Source organism: Leiobunum rupestre, chromosome 10 (genome assembly GCF_980474605.1).
Source record: "Leiobunum rupestre chromosome 10, qqLeiRupe1.1.hap1, whole genome shotgun sequence".
Classification (NCBI taxonomy): Eukaryota; Metazoa; Arthropoda; class Arachnida; order Opiliones; family Sclerosomatidae; genus Leiobunum; species Leiobunum rupestre.
The window spans coordinates 46,493,521-46,518,184 of record NC_143393.1 but is presented as its reverse complement, the minus strand read 5'-3'; the positions used below and the strand labels follow the sequence as shown (position 1 = coordinate 46,518,184).

At 38.5% G+C, this 24,664-nt stretch overlaps 1 protein-coding gene and 1 long non-coding RNA gene across 3 annotated transcripts; one reads left to right on the top strand and one right to left on the bottom strand.

Annotated features, from left to right (window-relative positions):
- The first annotated feature begins 18,542 nt into the window (after positions 1–18,542).
- LOC149926056 (uncharacterized) lies at positions 18,543–19,406 on the top strand. The gene is made up of 3 exons (XR_016477032.1): positions 18,543–19,047; positions 19,141–19,214; positions 19,292–19,406. It is a non-coding gene; the product is annotated as an uncharacterized LOC149926056 (long non-coding RNA).
- A 110-nt stretch (positions 19,407–19,516) lies between these two features.
- On the bottom strand, positions 19,517–24,483 carry Orc3 (origin recognition complex subunit 3). 2 transcript variants are annotated; one of them, XM_090160237.1, is made up of 13 exons: positions 24,298–24,482; positions 23,630–24,228; positions 23,408–23,567; positions 23,227–23,340; positions 23,045–23,160; positions 22,169–22,322; positions 22,030–22,106; positions 21,822–21,961; positions 21,283–21,362; positions 21,135–21,223; positions 20,698–20,953; positions 20,533–20,609; positions 19,517–19,688 (listed from the first exon to the last, which is right to left on the bottom strand). In XM_090160237.1, exons 1-13 carry the CDS (start codon positions 24,328–24,330, stop codon positions 19,583–19,585), a joined length of 2,001 nt encoding a protein of 666 aa, XP_090016363.1. In that variant the 5' UTR covers positions 24,331–24,482; the 3' UTR covers positions 19,517–19,582. The 2 variants fall into 2 exon arrangements, with proteins under 2 accessions (XP_090016363.1, XP_090016364.1); XM_090160238.1 differs by lacking the exon at positions 19,517–19,688 and adding an exon at positions 20,391–20,468 and having other exon boundaries at positions 20,542–20,609; positions 24,298–24,483.
- Positions 24,484–24,664: the final 181 nt, after the last annotated feature.

The window sequence follows — 24,664 nt, the reverse complement described above, 5'->3', positions numbered from 1 at the left end:
ACTTAAATAACTTTTGAACCATACATACAAATTAATTATTGTTTATAAGCCTTATAGAACTCGATCAAACCCCACGATAAAATATAAAATTAAGATAATTAATTAAACCATTCTCTCAATATAAATTATAAACTAAATCCCTGCCTTCGGCAACGCTAAAATTAATCCCTCGCTAATTAAAGTGTTTTTATCTCGGTCACAAGACCATGGTGCAATACATTCAGCAAACTTTCCCAGCCCAGATTTCCCTAAAACTTTCCGAACTAAACCAGTAAAGCTCCCTCAGCTTACAGCGATCCCATGAAGTCATTTCAAGTCCACAAGCTTCATATTAACTATCAGGTAGCAAGATCCCAAGAAAAGCGGACGTTTTCCAAGGTTGCCGCCATAGGGTCAAGAGGGCGCCCGGACGTTTCCGCTTGGAGACAGAAAATCGGGAACCTCGAGACTCTCTGGCATTTCCCCCCCCCCCCCCCGCAATCCCAAGCGAACTTTCGTAAATCGGACAACGTCACCACCGCATGACTAGACACGAGTCTTAAATACACCAATGACCTAGGTAAAATGGGAGGTCACCAGTTGCTTTTTGTTTCAACCCCGCCCCCCAATAATCCGAACAAAACCAAGAGACAGAGCCCCAAAAAGAGAGAAGTTGAGAATTCTGGACAGAAGTTTAGAAAGCTTGACAGGACGGTAGAGAACTGGAGAGAACTCTGCTTTTGGCAGAACTCGACAGAACTCAACTTTTACCAGGAAGGAAGTCCACCTGCATTATCCGGAGAAACCATGTCGAAATAAATATAAAATAATGTGCGATGAAGTCGCGCTTAAATATTAATTAACCCTCAACGCAAACCACATGATCGGAACAACCCTCCATGATTGCCTAGATGACCCACAGCCAGGACATTCCGACCGGAAGAGTATAAGCCGATCAGTAATGAATCCGGGAAGCGTTATGCCCTCAGCATCCTCGAATCACCTGTTGATCACCCAAAATCTAGACGTACCGAGGGAAGAAAACCAGATGACCGAGACCGATTCCCTAGCCTAGCCGGACATTTCAGACCGAAACCCGAAGTACCTACGCCCCCGTCAGCTTGTGAAGTAAAATAATATAGGAAGAAACCCGCAATCCGGCCGCCAAACCGTAGACGAGTAAATAAAGAGAATTAAAGAAAAGTGTGAATAAAGAAACGCGTAAACAAGCAATCCCCAAAGACGTCCCGTTCTGTGAAGTGCGTGTGTCGGGCATCTTACGTAAACCGAGGAAAGAGAAAACCCGTAAACGGAGAGACGACAACGTAGCGGAGGACACCGAAATAGAATGATGAGTAGAATTTCCATCATAACCCCCCTACCCCCCATTGTAGAGTACCCAGGGTCGAAATACGAAGTAGCCAGTGAAAGTAGAGAAAAAGTTTTAGAAAGAAAGTTTAACCCCACGCTATTGTTCGAGAAAAAGGTTTAAAGCAAGCCCCCTCGAGGTTGAGAGTTTATTTCGCTTCGTGTATCTATACAGTTTGGACTATATATTTCCGTTCGCATTGTACCCTCGTTGTAGCCATTTTTGTTTTGTTTTATTTTGAGTTAATATTGCCATTGCTTAATTGTCGAATCTCTAATTTTAGTAATTTAATTGTAGTGTTTATTATTTAGTATAAGTGTATATTTGTTTCTGCCCCCTCCATCCTTTGAAACCAAGATGCCTGAGAGTAGGGATACCGGAACTGATCCCATAGAAAATAGTAAGAGATAGTTTCATTAACAAATTTAAGGTCAAAGAGTGTATTTTTAATGTTTAAATTCCCCTCGTATATTGGAAAAAGCTAAAAGAACCATAGTAGAGATGGCCTAACCATCACTAGAAGCGAAGTTAGATTATCCCCTCAGTTCCCCCCGCAATTTTGTTCATTTGTTTTTGTATTTTAGTGTTATTTATAAATTTGAGTGTTAAATAAAGATTTTGTGATTGATTAACGACAAAGGGTTTCCATTCTGAATTCGAATCTCCCCCTCTTTTTTATTTTTTTCTTTCCCCTGTATGTAACCCCCTCTCTCAGATTTAATTCACTCCACGATAAGGCCACGACTCGCATTTTGTCGCCATCTTCCCCCCGCCTTGGTGAATTAAAATCTATGAGCAAGGGTTAGGAATATTTACGTCCATCAATTGTATGACGAATTCCTTAAAAACCTTACATAATGGCGCAGTCGGCAGGATTCAGAATAAAGGGACATTTGTCAGTCGGTTGATCACGATATCTCCTTTTTTTTCACTGTTTTTCCCCCAAGAGTGTATTTATAAGTATTAGCATCCGTAGTGTGTTGCCAGAAGCGTATAATACCCTCCTCGATAAAATCTCTTTAAAGAACGCGATATGGAGTCTCTCAGATTTATCGATATTGTCATGGGATATCCCGCGAGAGACCTTTTAATGCTAGGAGCGCTTTTGTTTTTTTTCCTTACCTTCGTATACCAAAATAAGGCTAGGATAATTAGACCATTTATATATGCAGGAAGAGGGGTAATAATCCTGAGTAGAAAATTGATGTATAGATCTCCTCCCACGCCTCAGATTAACCCGGAGAACAATTTGATCATGCAGATGATTCAGGCGCAAGGTCAGATGATGCAAGAGATGACCCGTGCCCTACTTGATAGGTCCCCACCTTCCCCTCCACCAGATAATCCAGCGACTACCTTGCTCCTCCAAGCGGTCCAAGTCCAAAGTAACCTAGTTGGTGAGCAAGTGGCCGCAATACAAAATCTAGCCCGCACGATGCTCGATAGATCACCCCCGCCCCCAGCCGATAATCCGGCGACTGATTTAATAGTAAGAGCTATCCAGGTACAGGGTGAATTGATAAGAGACCAGGTAGACGCCGCTAGAGGCCAAGCCGATGCAATGAGGGCCTTGTCGGAAAGGATAGGGACCGTCGATGCAGTTATATCAGGCGCGATAACCAGAAATTTAGCGCCGCAAAACACCTCGACCCCCATTAGTGGAATTCAAGGGCCACCCCAAAATTCTGTTACAGTAAACGAGAACGATCCCTCTCTTTCGCGCCTCTATCAAAATCCCGTTAAGGTACCGCCCCAAAATCCGGGGACAAGTCAAGAGACCCCTCATAACCCTGGTCATTTCCGGTCACAGAATATGTCTTTTCGCCGTGGACCTAAGATTCCCCCCATAAAAGCCCGATTTAGAGGCGATGACAAAGTGAACCCCCTCAATTTCATTTTCCAATTAAAGGAATATGCCCGCGCCTCCGAAATTGATTTAAACGAGATGTTGCCCCTTATACCATTGACCCTCGAAGACCAAGCTAGTGATTGGTTTCGCGATAATTCAGGAACAATTCAAGATTGGGATAGCTTCGTTAACCAATTTAAATTAGCATATCTTGGGGTTGATTATGAGGACCGGATATGGGATCAAATTCAAACATGTAAACAGGAACTTAATGAGGAGCCCGAGGCCTATATTCGCCGATTAAAAGTGTTTTATGCCCGCCTGCTATGTAGACCTAGCGAAACCACCGTCTTACGCCAAATGAAAGCCGGCATGTTACCAGAGTTTGCCGCCCTGCTCCATCTTAAGAAATTTTCCTCGGTCGACGAATTGTTGCATGTTGTCACTCAATTAAAGCCGGTAATAGGTGTTTTCCAGAAGAACAATAGTCCTCCGGTACAAGCTCCCGCTCACCCCTGGTCTAGCTATTGCCACCTTTGTAAAAGGTCTGGCCATACCGCGAGCGTTTGCCGGACCCAAAGATCCAATCAGCCCAATAATTATAGACAGGAAATCATTCCTACCCCCATAGCACCCCCGCCCCCGCAACCTCCTTACGAAAACCGTTGTTTCCATTGTTCTCAGACGGGACATTTTGCCCGCGAATGCCCCAATCGTCCGCCTTCGCCCCCGCAATTACATGGATATTTTGACTCCACCACTACCATCCCTAAACAAGTAGTGGAATTACCCCCAAATAATGTTAATTTGATTTAACATTTTACGCCGGGTACCCACAAACTATGGTAACGACCATCAGATTATTTTTTTTCTGTGCAGTATTTTCTTTATATATATATTATTGAGTTATAGTGTTTGGTTTTTTTTTGCGGTCATCCAACAATCGAGTGTTTTTTTTTTATATCTCAGTGTTTTTTTTTCATCTAACAATTCAAGTGTCGTGCTTCTTTCATCTGACAATTGGTGTCGTGTATATATACATATTTTTAATGTCGTCCCCCTAAAAGGTTTTTAAGATACTAGCGACACCTTACTTATTGTATAATTGAACTTTTGCGATGTCCGAGACGGACACTAACGAAGGGGAGGGATATGTAACCCTTCAGGTTCATTTTCCCCCGTATACTTATTTTTTTTTACTTTTTCTGTGTTTTATTTACTTTTGTTATTACGTTTTCCCCGCACTCTTGACCCTCTAAATTTACAGTTTTTGTTAAGTATTCGTAAAGCCCCATACATCAAATTTCTTAGAATTCCGAGCTCTATTTAATGAAACTAATCCCCGTGTTAAATATAAATTTAATTTAATGATAAACTAAAAACTTAAATAACTTTTGAACCATACATACAAATTAATTAGTGTTTATAAGCCTTATAGAACTCGATCAAACCCCACGATAAAATATAAAATTAAGATAATTAATTAAACCATTCTCTCAATATAAATTATAAACTAAATCCCTGCCTTCGGCAACGCTAAAATTAATCCCTCGCTAATTAAAGTGTTTTTATTTCGGTCACAAGACCATGGTGCAATACATTAAGCAAACTTTCCCAGCCCAGATTTCCCTAAAACTTTCCGAACTAAACCAGTAAAGCTCCCTCAGCTTACAGCGATCCCATGAAGTCATTTTAAGTCCACAAGCTTCATATTAACTATCAGGTAGCAAGATCCCAAGAAAAGCGGACGTTTTCCAAGGTTGCCGCCATAGGGTCAAGAGGGCGCCCGGACGTTTCCGCTTGGAGACAGAAAATCGGGAACCTCGAGACTCTCTGGCATTTCCCCCCCGCAATCCCAAGCGAACTTTCGTAAATCGGACAACGTCACCACCGCATGACTAGACACGAGTCTTAAATACACCAATGACCTAGGTAAAATGGGAGGTCACCAGTTGCTTTTTGTTTCAACCCCGCCCCCCCATAATCCGAACAAAACCAAGAGACAGGGCCCCAAAGAGAAAAGTTGAGAGAGCTTGAGAGAATGGTACAGAACGGATAGAACTCTGCTTTGGCAGACCTGGACAGAACTTGACAGAACTCTGCTTCTCGGGCAAGAGAAGAACCATGTCGAAATAAATATAAAATAATGTGCGATGAAGTCGCGCTTAAATATTAATTAACCCTCAATGCAAACCACATGATCGGAACAACGCTCCATGATTGCCTAGATGACCCACAGCCAGGACATTCCGATCGGAAGAACATAAGCCAAGCAGTAATGGGTCTGAGAAGCGTAATGCCCTCGACACCCTCGAATCACCTGTTGATCACCCAATATCTAGCCATTCCGAGAGAAGACAGCCAGATGACCGAGACCGATTCCCTAGCCTAGCCGGACATTTCAGACCGAAACCCGAAGTACCTACGCCCCCGTCAGCTTGTGAAGTAAAATAATATAGGAAGAAACCCGCAATCCGGCCGCCAAACCGTAGACGAGTAAATAAAGAGAATTAAAGAAAAGTGTGAATAAAGAAACGCGTAAACAAGCAATCCCCAAAGACGTCCCGTTCTGTGAAGTGCGTGTGTCGGGCATCTTACGTAAACCGAGGAAAGAGAAAACCCGTAAACGGAGAGACGACAACGTAGCGGAGGACACCGAAACCAAGTGATGAGTAGAATTTCCATCATAACCCCCCCCCCCCCCTTGTAGAGTACCCAGGGTCGAAATACGAAGTAGCCAGTGAAAAGTAGAGAAAAAGTTTTAGAAAGAAAGTTTAACCCCACGCTATTGTTCGAGAAAAAGGTTTAAAGCAAGCCCCCTCGAGGTTGAGAGTTTATTTCGCTTCGTGTATCTATACAGTTTGGACTATATATTTCCGTTCGCATTGTACCCTCGTTGTAGCCATTTTTGTTTTGTTTTATTTTGAGTTAATATTGCCATTGCTTAATTGTCGAATCTCTAATTTTAGTAATTTAATTGTAGTGTTTATTATTTAGTATAAGTGTATATTTGTTTCTGCCCCCTCCATCCTTTGAAACCAAGATGCCTGAGAGTAGGGATACCGGAACTGATCCCATAGAAAATAGTAAGAGATAGTTTCATTAACAAATTTAAGGTCAAAGAGTGTATTTTTAGTGTTTAAATTCCCCTCTTATATTGGAAAAAGCTAAAAGAACCATAGTAGAGATGGCCTAACCATCACTAGAAGCGAAGTAAGATTATCCCCTCAGTTCCCCCCGCAATTTTGTTCATTGTTTTTGTATTTTAGTGTTATTTATAAATTTGAGTGTTAAATAAAGATTTTGTGATTGATTAACGACAAAGGGTTTCCATTCTGAATTCGAATCTCCCCCTCTTTTTTTATTTTTTTTCCTTTCCCTGTATGTAACCCCCCTCTCTCAGATTTAATTCACTCCACGATAAGGCCACGACTCGCATTTTGTCGCCATCTTCCCCCCGCCTTGGTGAATTAAAATCTATGAGCAAGGGTTAGGAATATTTCCGTCCATAAAATCTATGACGAATTCCTTAAAAAAACCTTACATAATGGCGCAGTCGGCAGGATTCAGAATAAAGGGACATTTGTCAGTCGGTTGATCACGATATCTCCTTTTTTTTCACTGTTTTTCCCCCAAGAGTGTATTTATAAGTATTAGCATCCGTAGTGTGTTGCCAGAAGCGTATAATACCCTCCTCGATAAAATCTCTTTAAAGAACGCGATATGGAGTCTCTCAGATTTATCGATATTGTCATGGGATATCCCGCGAGAGACCTTTTAATGCTAGGAGCGCTTTTGTTTTTTTTCCTTACCTTCGTATACCAAAATAAGGCTAGGATAATTAGACCATTTATATATGCAGGAAGAGGGGTAATAATCCTGAGTAGAAAATTGATGTATAGATCTCCTCCCACGCCTCAGATTAACCCGGAGAACAATTTGATCATGCAGATGATTCAGGCGCAAGGTCAGATGATGCAAGAGATGACCCGTGCCCTACTTGATAGGTCCCCACCTTCCCCTCCACCAGATAATCCAGCGACTACCTTGCTCCTCCAAGCGGTCCAAGTCCAAAGTAACCTAGTTGGTGAGCAAGTGGCCGCAATACAAAATCTAGCCCGCACGATGCTCGATAGATCACCCCCGCCCCCAGCCGATAATCCGGCGACTGATTTAATAGTAAGAGCTATCCAGGTACAGGGTGAATTGATAAGAGACCAGGTAGACGCCGCTAGAGGCCAAGCCGATGCAATGAGGGCCTTGTCGGAAAGGATAGGGACCGTCGATGCAGTTATATCAGGCGCGATAACCAGAAATTTAGCGCCGCAAAACACCTCGACCCCCATTAGTGGAATTCAAGGGCCACCCCAAAATTCTGTTACAGTAAACGAGAACGATCCCTCTCTTTCGCGCCTCTATCAAAATCCCGTTAAGGTACCGCCCCAAAATCCGGGGACAAGTCAAGAGACCCCTCATAACCCTGGTCATTTCCGGTCACAGAATATGTCTTTTCGCCGTGGACCTAAGATTCCCCCCATAAAAGCCCGATTTAGAGGCGATGACAAAGTGAACCCCCTCAATTTCATTTTCCAATTAAAGGAATATGCCCGCGCCTCCGAAATTGATTTAAACGAGATGTTGCCCCTTATACCATTGACCCTCGAAGACCAAGCTAGTGATTGGTTTCGCGATAATTCAGGAACAATTCAAGATTGGGATAGCTTCGTTAACCAATTTAAATTAGCATATCTTGGGGTTGATTATGAGGACCGGATATGGGATCAAATTCAAACATGTAAACAGGAACTTAATGAGGAGCCCGAGGCCTATATTCGCCGATTAAAAGTGTTTTATGCCCGCCTGCTATGTAGACCTAGCGAAACCACCGTCTTACGCCAAATGAAAGCCGGCATGTTACCAGAGTTTGCCGCCCTGCTCCATCTTAAGAAATTTTCCTCGGTCGACGAATTGTTGCATGTTGTCACTCAATTAAAGCCGGTAATAGGTGTTTTCCAGAAGAACAATAGTCCTCCGGTACAAGCTCCCGCTCACCCCTGGTCTAGCTATTGCCACCTTTGTAAAAGGTCTGGCCATACCGCGAGCGTTTGCCGGACCCAAAGATCCAATCAGCCCAATAATTATAGACAGGAAATCATTCCTACCCCCATAGCACCCCCGCCCCCGCAACCTCCTTACGAAAACCGTTGTTTCCATTGTTCTCAGACGGGACATTTTGCCCGCGAATGCCCCAATCGTCCGCCTTCGCCCCCGCAATTACATGGATATTTTGACTCCACCACTACCATCCCTAAACAAGTAGTGGAATTACCCCCAAATAATGTTAATTTGATTTAACATTTTACGCCGGGTACCCACAAACTATGGTAACGACCATCAGATTATTTTTTTTCTGTGCAGTATTTTCTTTATATATATATTATTGAGTTATAGTGTTTGGTTTTTTTTTGCGGTCATCCAACAATCGAGTGTTTTTTTTTTATATCTCAGTGTTTTTTTTTCATCTAACAATTCAAGTGTCGTGCTTCTTTCATCTGACAATTGGTGTCGTGTATATATACATATTTTTAATGTCGTCCCCCTAAAAGGTTTTTAAGATACTAGCGACACCTTACTTATTGTATAATTGAACTTTTGCGATGTCCGAGACGGACACTAACGAAGGGGAGGGATATGTAACCCTTCAGGTTCATTTTCCCCCGTATACTTATTTTTTTTTACTTTTTCTGTGTTTTATTTACTTTTGTTATTACGTTTTCCCCGCACTCTTGACCCTCTAAATTTACAGTTTTTGTTAAGTATTCGTAAAGCCCCATACATCAAATTTCTTAGAATTCCGAGCTCTATTTAATGAAACTAATCCCCGTGTTAAATATAAATTTAATTTAATGATAAACTAAAAACTTAAATAACTTTTGAACCATACATACAAATTAATTAGTGTTTATAAGCCTTATAGAACTCGATCAAACCCCACGATAAAATATAAAATTAAGATAATTAATTAAACCATTCTCTCAATATAAATTATAAACTAAATCCCTGCCTTCGGCAACGCTAAAATTAATCCCTCGCTAATTAAAGTGTTTTTATTTCGGTCACAAGACCATGGTGCAATACATTAAGCAAACTTTCCCAGCCCAGATTTCCCTAAAACTTTCCGAACTAAACCAGTAAAGCTCCCTCAGCTTACAGCGATCCCATGAAGTCATTTTAAGTCCACAAGCTTCATATTAACTATCAGGTAGCAAGATCCCAAGAAAAGCGGACGTTTTCCAAGGTTGCCGCCATAGGGTCAAGAGGGCGCCCGGACGTTTCCGCTTGGAGACAGAAAATCGGGAACCTCGAGACTCTCTGGCATTTCCCCCCCGCAATCCCAAGCGAACTTTCGTAAATCGGACAACGTCACCACCGCATGACTAGACACGAGTCTTAAATACACCAATGACCTAGGTAAAATGGGAGGTCACCAGTTGCTTTTTGTTTCAACCCCGCCCCCCCATAATCCGAACAAAACCAAGAGACAGGGCCCCAAAGAGAAAAGTTGAGAGAGCTTGAGAGAATGGTACAGAACGGATAGAACTCTGCTTTGGCAGACCTGGACAGAACTTGACAGAACTCTGCTTCTCGGGCAAGAGAAGAACCATGTCGAAATAAATATAAAATAATGTGCGATGAAGTCGCGCTTAAATATTAATTAACCCTCAATGCAAACCACATGATCGGAACAACGCTCCATGATTGCCTAGATGACCCACAGCCAGGACATTCCGATCGGAAGAACATAAGCCAAGCAGTAATGGGTCTGAGAAGCGTAATGCCCTCGACACCCTCGAATCACCTGTTGATCACCCAATATCTAGCCATTCCGAGAGAAGACAGCCAGATGACCGAGACCGATTCCCTAGCCTAGCCGGACATTTCAGACCGAAACCCGAAGTACCTACGCCCCCGTCAGCTTGTGAAGTAAAATAATATAGGAAGAAACCCGCAATCCGGCCGCCAAACCGTAGACGAGTAAATAAAGAGAATTAAAGAAAAGTGTGAATAAAGAAACGCGTAAACAAGCAATCCCCAAAGACGTCCCGTTCTGTGAAGTGCGTGTGTCGGGCATCTTACGTAAACCGAGGAAAGAGAAAACCCGTAAACGGAGAGACGACAACGTAGCGGAGGACACCGAAACCAAGTGATGAGTAGAATTTCCATCATAACCCCCCCCCCCCCTTGTAGAGTACCCAGGGTCGAAATACGAAGTAGCCAGTGAAAAGTAGAGAAAAAGTTTTAGAAAGAAAGTTTAACCCCACGCTATTGTTCGAGAAAAAGGTTTAAAGCAAGCCCCCTCGAGGTTGAGAGTTTATTTCGCTTCGTGTATCTATACAGTTTGGACTATATATTTCCGTTCGCATTGTACCCTCGTTGTAGCCATTTTTGTTTTGTTTTATTTTGAGTTAATATTGCCATTGCTTAATTGTCGAATCTCTAATTTTAGTAATTTAATTGTAGTGTTTATTATTTAGTATAAGTGTATATTTGTTTCTGCCCCCTCCATCCTTTGAAACCAAGATGCCTGAGAGTAGGGATACCGGAACTGATCCCATAGAAAATAGTAAGAGATAGTTTCATTAACAAATTTAAGGTCAAAGAGTGTATTTTTAGTGTTTAAATTCCCCTCTTATATTGGAAAAAGCTAAAAGAACCATAGTAGAGATGGCCTAACCATCACTAGAAGCGAAGTAAGATTATCCCCTCAGTTCCCCCCGCAATTTTGTTCATTGTTTTTGTATTTTAGTGTTATTTATAAATTTGAGTGTTAAATAAAGATTTTGTGATTGATTAACGACAAAGGGTTTCCATTCTGAATTCGAATCTCCCCCTCTTTTTTTATTTTTTTTCCTTTCCCTGTATGTAACCCCCCTCTCTCAGATTTAATTCACTCCACGATAAGGCCACGACTCGCATTTTGTCGCCATCTTCCCCCCGCCTTGGTGAATTAAAATCTATGAGCAAGGGTTAGGAATATTTACGTCCATCAATTGTATGACGAATTCCTTAAAAACCTTACATAATGGCGCAGTCGGCAGGATTCAGAATAAAGGGACATTTGTCAGTCGGTTGATCACGATATCTCCTTTTTTTTCACTGTTTTTCCCCCAAGAGTGTATTTATAAGTATTAGCATCCGTAGTGTGTTGCCAGAAGCGTATAATACCCTCCTCGATAAAATCTCTTTAAAGAACGCGATATGGAGTCTCTCAGATTTATCGATATTGTCATGGGATATCCCGCGAGAGACCTTTTAATGCTAGGAGCGCTTTTGTTTTTTTTCCTTACCTTCGTATACCAAAATAAGGCTAGGATAATTAGACCATTTATATATGCAGGAAGAGGGGTAATAATCCTGAGTAGAAAATTGATGTATAGATCTCCTCCCACGCCTCAGATTAACCCGGAGAACAATTTGATCATGCAGATGATTCAGGCGCAAGGTCAGATGATGCAAGAGATGACCCGTGCCCTACTTGATAGGTCCCCACCTTCCCCTCCACCAGATAATCCAGCGACTACCTTGCTCCTCCAAGCGGTCCAAGTCCAAAGTAACCTAGTTGGTGAGCAAGTGGCCGCAATACAAAATCTAGCCCGCACGATGCTCGATAGATCACCCCCGCCCCCAGCCGATAATCCGGCGACTGATTTAATAGTAAGAGCTATCCAGGTACAGGGTGAATTGATAAGAGACCAGGTAGACGCCGCTAGAGGCCAAGCCGATGCAATGAGGGCCTTGTCGGAAAGGATAGGGACCGTCGATGCAGTTATATCAGGCGCGATAACCAGAAATTTAGCGCCGCAAAACACCTCGACCCCCATTAGTGGAATTCAAGGGCCACCCCAAAATTCTGTTACAGTAAACGAGAACGATCCCTCTCTTTCGCGCCTCTATCAAAATCCCGTTAAGGTACCGCCCCAAAATCCGGGGACAAGTCAAGAGACCCCTCATAACCCTGGTCATTTCCGGTCACAGAATATGTCTTTTCGCCGTGGACCTAAGATTCCCCCCATAAAAGCCCGATTTAGAGGCGATGACAAAGTGAACCCCCTCAATTTCATTTTCCAATTAAAGGAATATGCCCGCGCCTCCGAAATTGATTTAAACGAGATGTTGCCCCTTATACCATTGACCCTCGAAGACCAAGCTAGTGATTGGTTTCGCGATAATTCAGGAACAATTCAAGATTGGGATAGCTTCGTTAACCAATTTAAATTAGCATATCTTGGGGTTGATTATGAGGACCGGATATGGGATCAAATTCAAACATGTAAACAGGAACTTAATGAGGAGCCCGAGGCCTATATTCGCCGATTAAAAGTGTTTTATGCCCGCCTGCTATGTAGACCTAGCGAAACCACCGTCTTACGCCAAATGAAAGCCGGCATGTTACCAGAGTTTGCCGCCCTGCTCCATCTTAAGAAATTTTCCTCGGTCGACGAATTGTTGCATGTTGTCACTCAATTAAAGCCGGTAATAGGTGTTTTCCAGAAGAACAATAGTCCTCCGGTACAAGCTCCCGCTCACCCCTGGTCTAGCTATTGCCACCTTTGTAAAAGGTCTGGCCATACCGCGAGCGTTTGCCGGACCCAAAGATCCAATCAGCCCAATAATTATAGACAGGAAATCATTCCTACCCCCATAGCACCCCCGCCCCCGCAACCTCCTTACGAAAACCGTTGTTTCCATTGTTCTCAGACGGGACATTTTGCCCGCGAATGCCCCAATCGTCCGCCTTCGCCCCCGCAATTACATGGATATTTTGACTCCACCACTACCATCCCTAAACAAGTAGTGGAATTACCCCCAAATAATGTTAATTTGATTTAACATTTTACGCCGGGTACCCACAAACTATGGTAACGACCATCAGATTATTTTTTTTCTATGCAGTATTTTCTTTATATATATATTATTGAGTTATAGTGTTTGGTTTTTTTTGCGGTCATCCAACAATCGAGTGTTTTTTTTTTATATCTCAAGTGTTTTTTTTTCATCTAACAATTCAAGTGTCGTGCTTCTTTCATCTGACAATTGGTGTCGTGTATATATACATATTTTTAATGTCGTACCCCTAAAAGGTTTTAAGATACTAGCGACACCTTACTTACTGTATAATTGAACTTTTGCATTGTCCGAGACGGACACTAACGAAGGGGAGGGATATGTAACCCTTCAGGTTCATTTTCCCCCGTATACTTATTTTTTTTTTACTTTTTCTGTGTTTTATTTACTTTTGTTATTACGTTTTCCCCGCACTCTTGACCCTCTAAATTTACAGTTTTTGTTAAGTATTCGTAAAGCCCCATACGTCAAATATCTTAGAATTCCGAGCTCTATTTAATGAAACTAATCCCCGTGTTAAATATAAATTTAATTTAATGATAAACTAAAAACTTAAATAACTTTTGAACCATACATACAAATTAATTATTGTTTATAAGCCTTATAGAACTCGATCAAACCCCACGATAAAATATAAAATTAAGATAATTAATTAAACCATTCTCTCAATATAAATTATAAACTAAATCCCTGCCTTCGGCAACGCTAAAATTAATCCCTCGCTAATTAAAGTGTTTTTATCTCGGTCACAAGACCATGGTGCAATACATTCAGCAAACTTTCCCAGCCCAGATTTCCCTAAAACTTTCCGAACTAAACCAGTAAAGCTCCCTCAGCTTACAGCGATCCCATGAAGTCATTTCAAGTCCACAAGCTTCATATTAACTATCAGGTAGCAAGATCCCAAGAAAAGCGGACGTTTTCCAAGGTTGCCGCCATAGGGTCAAGAGGGCGCCCGGACGTTTCCGCTTGGAGACAGAAAATCGGGAACCTCGAGACTCTCTGGCATTTCCCCCCCCCCCCCCGCAATCCCAAGCGAACTTTCGTAAATCGGACAACGTCACCACCGCATGACTAGACACGAGTCTTAAATACACCAATGACCTAGGTAAAATGGGAGGTCACCAGTTGCTTTTTGTTTCAACCCCGCCCCCCAATAATCCGAACAAAACCAAGAGACAGAGCCCCAAAAAGAGAGAAGTTGAGAATTCTGGACAGAAGTTTAGAAAGCTTGACAGGACGGTAGAGAACTGGAGAGAACTCTGCTTTTGGCAGAACTCGACAGAACTCAACTTTTACCAGGAAGGAAGTCCACCTGCATTATCCGGAGAAACCATGTCGAAATAAATATAAAATAATGTGCGATGAAGTCGCGCTTAAATATTAATTAACCCTCAACGCAAACCACATGATCGGAACAACCCTCCATGATTGCCTAGATGACCCACAGCCAGGACATTCCGACCGGAAGAGTATAAGCCGATCAGTAATGAATCCGGGAAGCGTTATGCCCTCAGCATCCTCGAATCACCTGTTGATCACCCAAAATCTAGACGTACCGAGGGAAGAAAACCAGATGACCGAGACCGATTCCCTAGCCTAGCCGGACATTTCAGACCGAAACCCGAAGTACCTACGCCCCCGTCAGCTTGTGAAGTAAAATAATATAGGAAGAAACCCGCAATCCGGCCGCCAAACCGTAGACGAGTAAATAAAGAGAATTAAAGAAAAGTGTGAATAAAGAAACGCGTAAACAAGCAATCCCCAAAGACGTCCCGTTCTGTGAAGTGCGTGTGTCGGGCATCTTACGTAAACCGAGGAAAGAGAAAACCCGTAAACGGAGAGACGACAACGTAGCGGAGGACACCGAAATAGAATGATGAGTAGAATTTCCATCATAACCCCCCTACCCCCCATTGTAGAGTACCCAGGGTCGAAATACGAAGTAGCCAGTGAAAGTAGAGAAAAAGTTTTAGAAAGAAAGTTTAACCCCACGCTATTGTTCGAGAAAAAGGTTTAAAGCAAGCCCCCTCGAGGTTGAGAGTTTATTTCGCTTCGTGTATCTATACAGTTTGGACTATATATTTCCGTTCGCATTGTACCCTCGTTGTAGCCATTTTTGTTTTGTTTTATTTTGAGTTAATATTGCCATTGCTTAATTGTCGAATCTCTAATTTTAGTAATTTAATTGTAGTGTTTATTATTTAGTATAAGTGTATATTTGTTTCTGCCCCCTCCATCCTTTGAAACCAAGATGCCTGAGAGTAGGGATACCGGAACTGATCCCATAGAAAATAGTAAGAGATAGTTTCATTAACAAATTTAAGGTCAAAGAGTGTATTTTTAATGTTTAAATTCCCCTCGTATATTGGAAAAAGCTAAAAGAACCATAGTAGAGATGGCCTAACCATCACTAGAAGCGAAGTTAGATTATCCCCTCAGTTCCCCCCGCAATTTTGTTCATTTGTTTTTGTATTTTAGTGTTATTTATAAATTTGAGTGTTAAATAAAGATTTTGTGATTGATTAACGACAAAGGGTTTCCATTCTGAATTCGAATCTCCCCCTCTTTTTTATTTTTTTCTTTCCCCTGTATGTAACCCCCTCTCTCAGATTTAATTCACTCCACGATAAGGCCACGACTCGCATTTTGTCGCCATCTTCCCCCCGCCTTGGTGAATTAAAATCTATGAGCAAGGGTTAGGAATATTTACGTCCATCAATTGTATGACGAATTCCTTAAAACCTTACAGACGTCACTCAGTAGCTCCCAGTAAAATATTCACCAAGGGGACAAACTTATAGAACAATATTATAGACTTATGGTAGCGGCTAAAGCAGACGCTATTAGTTTTCCCTCGTCGTTATTCGTAAATTTGACTTTATAATTAATGATACTTGCATTTAAATAAAAAGTTTGCATCGTTTTGTTATATTTTGAATTTTTAATAAGTTTATTTGCCTGTAGCAGACACTACCAGCGTCACGCTAGATCATAGGCGCTTCCTCGAAGAAGCTAGCGCCTTTACGCCATCTAGACTCGATTCAGTCGCGAATAAAATAAATGTACTTTTCCCAAAACAAGTTATAATACACCTTTAAAAAATTTCATAGTTATAATATTTCTCAAACATTCCGCTCTTAAAGGGCCATACCGGCGTTTGAAACATTCGGCCTGAATTTAGCACGTGGTAGAAAATTCTGGAAACTAGCGTGTGAAACAGGTAAAATAGAAAGGTCATACCATTTTTACAATAGAAAATGTTTGAAACAGAGTTCCGCTCCGGTAACATTACAAACGATTCAAATTTTAAAGCACGTAGCGCCCTCTAAGAAATGAAACATTAATATACGCGAAATGTTCCTTAATTTTAATAAAATATATATTTTATTTAACGTAAACAAAAACTCGCACAAAATCGCTTAAGAAAATATATTTTTATTTTAATCATCAGTCGCCACCGAACATTGGCGCTACAGTCTACAGCAGTCAATACTGTTTCAGACTAAAAGTTTACCAGTTTTAACCTGAAAGTTTTATTCGCCCGTTCTGGGGATGATTATTACTCCGCCCTATCAATAATATTTACTTGTTCAGGAGTATTTACTCTTTCTGAAAAGGAGATGTAAAGCAGACTTGAAATTAGGGGCAGTCCGGGGTCATTGACTCCCAAAATAAATGCTGGGACCAAAGTTGGGCACACTTTTCCAGATAAATTTTTTTCCTATCAAAATATAGTAGATGGCGATGCTATCAATTTTCTCTCATTTTTTTTATTTCAAATATTTAAAGAATAGATTTTTTTGCGATTTAGATTCAATAGATGGCGGTAAACTCTCAATGAATAAATAAAATTTCCGAGATTTTGTGTCTATATATAAATTTACTCGCGTAAAGTTAGTAGTTGAAAATTTACGATCGTATCAGTATCAATTTTTTCCTTAATGACTTATTGGTAACTATCAATTATATATTTTTTTTGCATTCTACATATAAAGTTTTCTGTCATATCAATTTTTTACAGATAAAAAGCTATAAATCATACCCCCGATAAAAATATTTTTTTTTGTAATCCTATCAAATCAAACTCATCAATGAAATATGTTATAATCTAGCCTATCAAATCAATCATACCAATGCAATGTTATTTATTAACCTATCGAATCAATACTATTATTTTTTAAATTTTATCAAATAAAATAATATACAGCGAAATAATTAAATAATTTTTTTTCAAAACAATCAATTTTAATTCCACGTTTGCGAAATAATGGGTTCGTTCAGTAACGCTCATCAAAAACATCGCTGAGTAATCGATGCCAACATTTTGTTACTGTACGATTTTTCAAGTTTCCGATTTGACGTCACGATAGGCATCCGATGCTCATCAAAAAAACCATCTCGATGAGAAGTAGTTTTTTTATGACTTGACGTCAAACGCGTCTGTGTTAACATTTATAGCCGCCATCTTTAAAAACAGCGCTGACTAAAATAACACCGTTCAGTAACTTCCTACGTCACTATGACGATGAGTGGTCATCAAGCAAACATCAAGTAAAAACCGATTTTTCCCAGATTCGCGTTACTGAACGTACCCAATGATAATCACAAATGCTTTGTTTAGTAGATATATATCACAATAGGCTCAATAGCTTTCACATGGAGTTTGACATTGTACCGCCCCAGCCTCTTCCAGTTAATAAAACGATAATTATGAGGTAAATCAGGTAATAAGTAAAAATGCGATGCAAACATTCTATAAATCAAAAACAAATCCAAAACTAAAACTTTCGAAACTCCCATTGGCCTTTAACCGTCACGTGATAATACCCCCTCAGTTGACTCACCTCACGGCCTTTTCACGTTTGCAGCGAGACATAAAGAAATCCGTGTAACCCTCCCCTCTCTTCCCTCATCCCCCCACTTTGAGGAGGGAGGAAACGGTTTGAAGTTAAAAAAACAGTCACATGGTTCACATCATCATCCTTAATATCTGCCCTTTTCTCGCCTTTCTACATGCTTCAACTCTTTTTAAAGGTAAATTAAATCTTTCAAATCAAACTATCAAAAATCGTCAAATAAATTTTATAGAAGATAATTTTAAAATTTTTATAGTACAGGAATACATTTTTCTATAAAAACTTTAGCTTTTCATATCGTAACTATCAAATTTTGAAATTTTTACTAAGAGATGGCGTGAAAACATATTTCAAAATTTCAATATTTATCCCAAAAACGCAGGTCGCATCATTTTTTTCGTAAGTTTTTAAACTAGAATAAGTACTCCTTTCAAGTGAAAATCTATAAATTTTCGGGTAAATTTTCGTCAAATCTATCAAAAAACTAAAGCTATTACCGAAATTTCAACTCAATAAATCATTTAGAAGTTTAAATCGATGAAAGATCACTATCAAAAATGATATTTTGATAGTATGAAATTTGATTCCCTATCATATCAAGTACCAAAACAATCAAAAGATATGATAGTGCCCAACTTTGGCTGGGACCCTCGAAATAAATAATTCAATGAGGGGCCGGGGGTCACCAGGAACCCCAATTTAAATGAAAAACGTTTAATAAAATTTCATAATATACGACGACAATATATTATAAACTATTTGCTTTTCCTGTCGTTTCTGTAAATATTTATTTAATTTTCACTAAATTATTTCACCCCCCTCCCCTATGAGTCAGCATGGAGTCAGTGACCCTCGGGGTCGGTCGGAGGTCCCAAGGATCCCCGTAAAAAATACCATCATTTGCCAGTCTGGTGTAAAGGGAGTAAATCGTTTTTTTTCGTCTGCTAGCCAGAATTTATCTACTAAAATGGCCCAGGGCAACCATTTTGGAAAAACGTTTCTTCCGACTCGAACAATCACAGAATCGGAGTAAAATGACGTCATAGCTTTACTCTTCTTAACCAAATAAATCACTTCATTTCGAAGTAAGTTAACTTGAACTTGATTTATATTTGGAGAGTAACTGCAACCAAATCTGTAACTTGGATATAGATAACATGTGTTAATATTTTTTCCAGATGCTCCTTGAGATTGCTATAATTTTTATAGACTAGATTATTTCAAGAAAGAACTCATGAAAAACCCTTGAAAGGTAAATTATGACGAAACCATTATGCAAACAAAGGCAATTTTGAAGTGATGGTTGAGTGATATTTCAATCCTTTTCAGGTTTTGCTTTTGTCAACATTCAGTTTCATATAAAGATATTCCGTCGGGAATCCATAACCGATAAATGTTATTTAAAAAATTGTCATTCCAAAATCATATGAAAGCACTAAAATTGGAAATTAATATATTGAAAATAAAATATTTATTGAATCTAGTTGGTTATGAATAAACTAAGTATTAATTAATAAACATTAAAATAATTACTATTGTAAAACCAATAAAAAAAAGCAAAAAGTAAAAAAAAATTGTAAACATTAAAATGTTTGCGAACCTTTTAAATTACAAATAGTATTAACAAGGTCCCCAAGTTAGCCTTGCTACAGAATCTGAATTATTCTTGGGCGTTTTAACAATTCCCAAGAAATGTAATTCTGAAAGAGCTTGGCAGAAAATTGATCTGATAAATTTAGTTAGGAAAAAATGTTTTTAAACAGTTTAAGTAGGTCTGTTTCTATCGTAGGGTAGGAATGTTGTTAAAATTCAATACCTGTTTCATAAAATAATTTTAAAATTATCTTACAAACCAAAAACCTTTAAATAGGGGCTAAAAATCTAGTCATAAAATTCAAAAATTAAATTGAAACGTGCTCAGGCCCAGTGTTACGGCGTGTGGGGCCCTAGGCAGCGAGAGATGAGAGAGGAGCCCAAAAACATTTGACACTGAAAGCGGGACCCACGGAGAGCACTGTGAAACGTGGGGCCCTAGGCAATTGCCTCACTCGCCTTGCCCTAACACCAGCCCTGCATGTGCATATAATAAAATATTGGGTAAAAATCTCAACAAATGGTTTTAAATTGATAATATGAAGCAAAATTAAATTATATAAATCAGTCATAGATTTTTTAAACCTCTTAAAAAATTAAATTGAACAGGGTTGCCACACGTCAGGGAATTTAAAAATGGGCCTAAAAAGTCAGGGAATTTTAAAAATTTCTGAAAGGTCAGGGAATTGAATTTAATCTTGACACTTTTTTAAGGTAATTTTACTCTAGATCGATGGAAAAATCTGCTATTATTATTTAGATCCTTGAAAGGTTTTTTAACGTTGAAATAACTTTTGTACTGAAATATAAGTTGAATAAATTTATTAACTTCTGATATTTTTGGCGTTAAAAAAATCAGGGAAAATGACTTAAAATGGTCAGGGAATTTCAATCTGAGAATATTGTGGCAACCCTGTTGAAATATTCATTTTAAAATTAGTCTCGTGAAACCACTAAATTTGTATAATAAAGGATACTGTAAAAACCTATCCCGTTGCTCTTTCTTTTTACCCCTCCTTTTTGGTCCATCCTGCGTGAACACCATTTTGAAACTCTTAAAATACATTAAAAAATGCATTGTGGAAAAAATTTTCTTTGCCTCTAAATGACTATTGGAGGTTCAGTTTGAAAATAATATTTACTTGTAGCCAATCGTATGTATTTATTAGTCGGTTGTGCTCCAGATGAATCTTGTACAGGATTGATATTGGTGGCAAGGATTGTTGGACATTATCGATACATATTAGCGTACAGCATTTGCAATGAAGATAGCTTGATGGATTGAGAAGGACTTGGTGAATGGCAGTTTTTGGTGAAGGCAACAGACAACTATTGACGGAGGACTTGTTTGAATATAGCACCAGTTCATGTAGCGGAACCTCAGTTGGAATTTTCATGCTGAATAGAACAAACACACCGTACTTTAATTAAAATTAGTCAATTTGATTAAATTACGACAAATTTTATCAATTAATATCCAATATAATATGGTTAAAATTCGTAACATTTCCTTAAAAAATTCTCGTGAATTTAAAACAATTTTAATTTACATCTAGTTATTAATTTGATAAACACATACCTAAACAGATCATTCAAAAACATGACGAAATCCTGTTTCCACTGTTCAAGTCTAGACAATGGTTTTTGATTTGATATTTTTTTCAATTTCTTAAAAAAATTTATTTTGTTATTTTAAGATTTTGCGTGAAATTGAAAGGTTACAATACCTCTTTCAGTTCCCCAACTTTAATTCCCTTTTCAAATTTAATTTCGACTTTTGGGCCCTGAATCTTTTCATGTGGATTTCCTAAAAATAAAGGTGAATTTAAAGAATTTTCCATAAGATAGGTTTTTCTGGGACAAATCACAACAGACTAAGTTATTAATGAAATAGTCTTTAAACACGACTGATACTTCATGAAGTATCAATCGTGATTTAAGACTAAATTTAATTAATAATTTTAAACCATGGTAACAAATTTTAATTTATATGTGACTAAGTTAGCTAATAGCGTTTTCCATTGAGGATGCCCTTTATAGATCAAAAACGAGATCTAAACAGCTAAGAACCAGTTTAGAAGTGATACTATACTGGTTAAGAGCATTAAGAGCGGTCTGACTATCCGAATAGATTTGGATAACCTATTAAACGTATCATTTTTAATCAATCCAATCCTGTCATAACGGATCAAATTAAATCTACAAATCAAGCGGATAACTCATGACTAGAAACATAGCTCATCTCAGGTGCTCATTGAGAAATTACCAAATTTAAAATTTTCAGCATCAGTAGATAGTTTTTGTAGATCCTCCAAATACTTTTCAAAACCGGGAATTCCTTTGTTATTTTCGATTCGTTCACAAAGTAAATTTAGCTTCTCTTTGAGAGAGTCAGGCGACTGAAGGCTATTGAAATTGAAATTATCTTTTTTCAAATTCTCAGAATTTTATAAAATTAAAAAGGTAAAACGTACCACAATAGTTTCAAAGTATTTTTATAATTAGAAGATTTTATCAGGGATTGATTCAAGAAAAGGTATACATCTTTAACCTAAGGTGAATAAATCAAAGTTATAATGGAATAATCGACATTTTAAGGTAAAGTTAACATACTTGCTTTCCAAATGGATTTCCAGGAAGGTCTCGTACAAGATCAGAGAGACATGATAAACGTATAAGAAGATTTTTAAAATACTGTTTTAAATCTGTCATTAGATTGTAATATAGCTCTTGAGGTCTTTTTTTATTCGTAGTATCTTGTACATATCTGTGAAAATCAACCATTAGTAATTTTTTATTTAAAGTGTTTGTTACTAATTTTTGGTTAAACATTCAAAATCGTCTAATTTTTTAGGGCTGTGCTAGTACTCGAACATCATAGAGTACTTGGCCTTTTTTTGAGGTGGAATACTCGCCCTCAAAAAAGTAACTCAAGAATACTAGTCGATTACCAAAAAATTGCATATTCGGGTACCCTATTACTCGAATAAGCTGCTCTCTAAACTCGTTGAGTATTTGTTTTTCTATCCTGGTTGCTTCAAAGTTCAAAGAGGGGTTTTTACAATTTTTTGGGCGGCAATAGACAGTACCTACAAAGTTGTCTGGTTCATTTAAATTAAAGGAATATTTTTAATTTATACTCCTTTTAAATTTTATTTCATAATTTCTTGAATAAAACCAGCTCCAAATCAAGTACTCGATTACTCGACTCGTTAAAAATATTATTTGATTTTTTTTATAGTTACTCAACTCAAATAAGAGAAAATTTCCCCTTAATCAAGTACTCAATTACTCGACTCAACTTCCATATTACTCGACTCGAATACTCAATGAAAAAAAAAATTGAAAGTCGATAACCGACTCGATTGCCTAAAAACACTAATCACACAGTCCAAAATTTTTTACATAGCTAACAAAGTATCTTTTTTAGACTAATTTTATCTGATAAAAATTTCCAGTACAATCCCTAGTCCAAATATTAACCCTTACTTAGAAAAGGATGGTAACTGTTCAATTTTGCTCAAATCAGCTTGATTAAATTTGTCTAAAGTTTCGTAACCAAAAATGGCTGTTGGTTGCGAGTAAAAATGATCCCACAAGCAATACTGAAAATATAAAATTAAAAAATTAATATCAAATTTCACATTAAAATTTATATTTCATGGTTTTACTTTGAGGAAATGCACCATACTACTAATGGTAAAATCATTGTACAGAACGTGGTCAGTCAATAGCTGATAAATATCAGGAGAAAGGCGAAAAGGCAACAGGGGGTTTTCAAGTAGCTGAAATAAGTACATAGCAAATTGAGATATTTTTTATCTACAGTGATAATAGTTTTAGCGCCAATACCATTTGAAATATTTGCGTAAGACATTGTGATGCTGGAGGTGGTGTAAAAACTGTCATTAATAGATGTGCGGTAGCTTTTTGCGACAGCAGGTTATGAACGGAAGCCATTGCTGTTGAAACCCCAAAAACTAAGACTAAAGGCAAGATGTCAATGTAAAAGCTACAAAAAAATGATATACTGTTATGGTAGGTGAGCAAAAGAGAGGTATGAATCTATCATACCTGCAAATCAAAATGAAGTTCTCTAGAACACTGGGATTAAAAGACTCGATATCCTCCAGAATAATGACAATTTTTTTAAGATTTTTAGAAATTTTAGCTTTTTTCCTTGGTGATTTAGTAGGGGAAGTATTAACACAAAACTTCATCTTATACCAGGCTGCCAACGTCTGAAAAGTGCAGTTATGTTTCTTGATGATCATTTCATCCTCACATGAATTGAAGACAGCCGTAACAACTTTCTGGATCATAATGGGAAGAGATTGACAATCTTTGGCTTGCAGGGAAACGCAGAAACATTCAATGGCACAAATTTCTTGACTCAATTTCATGAAAACTTTACAATGGTCGGGTATGTTTACACCCATGACTAAAACAATTGTAGGAATACATTGCATCATATTTGCATGGACACTTTGAATGTAATTTAGGACAAATGATTTTCCCTCTTCCGCAGTTGACTCGCATATTGCATCAATTTCATCTTCGAATACACCCCAACCTTTAAGGTAGTACTTTCTTCTGTTTGGCCATGACAAACTTTGCGAGTCTTGTTTCTTCTTTGGGCTACGCTTACTATTAGGCTTTAGTACAAAAACTGCCTGAAATCAATGATAGAATTCAGTGTCAGAAAATGTTATTTTTAAAATAACTCACTCAAAATTACTCACTTTTGAAAGAGATGGTAAACTGGCTTTATGCATGTTTACTGCAATATAACAAGATACAACATCAAAGAACTTTTAATAGTTTTTAATATATTTCTATCATGAATTTATTAGGTTACGCGCGTTCGCTTTCAATTTCAGTCGTCTGCTTGATATTACATGAAAGATAAATTATTCAGTGCTAGAAATAACCTTTTTTTTTATTGTAATGAAACTGTCTCCGCGTGCCGGCATAGGGGTTCCTATTAAATTTAAATAATATTAAATGTATTTTAGTATGCTAGATTATCTATTTTAATACTACTGTCAAGTTGACTTTCGAACGTATCTTTGAAAAATAGTAATATTAATAGTAATTAAGCATATTTAG

Bases quoted from the DNA above. Each gene is read 5' to 3' on its own strand.
- Orc3 (XM_090160237.1), bottom strand. From the start codon at position 24,330: ATGCATAAAGCCAGTTTACCATCTCTTTCAAAA. The intron at 23,161-23,226 runs GTAAAACCATGA...TTATATTTTCAG, and splicing joins GTATGGTGCATTTCCTCAAA to TATTGCTTGTGGGATCATTT. The intron at 21,224-21,282 runs GTATTGTAACCT...AATTTTTTTAAG, and splicing joins AAGTTGGGGAACTGAAAGAG to AAATTGAAAAAAATATCAAA.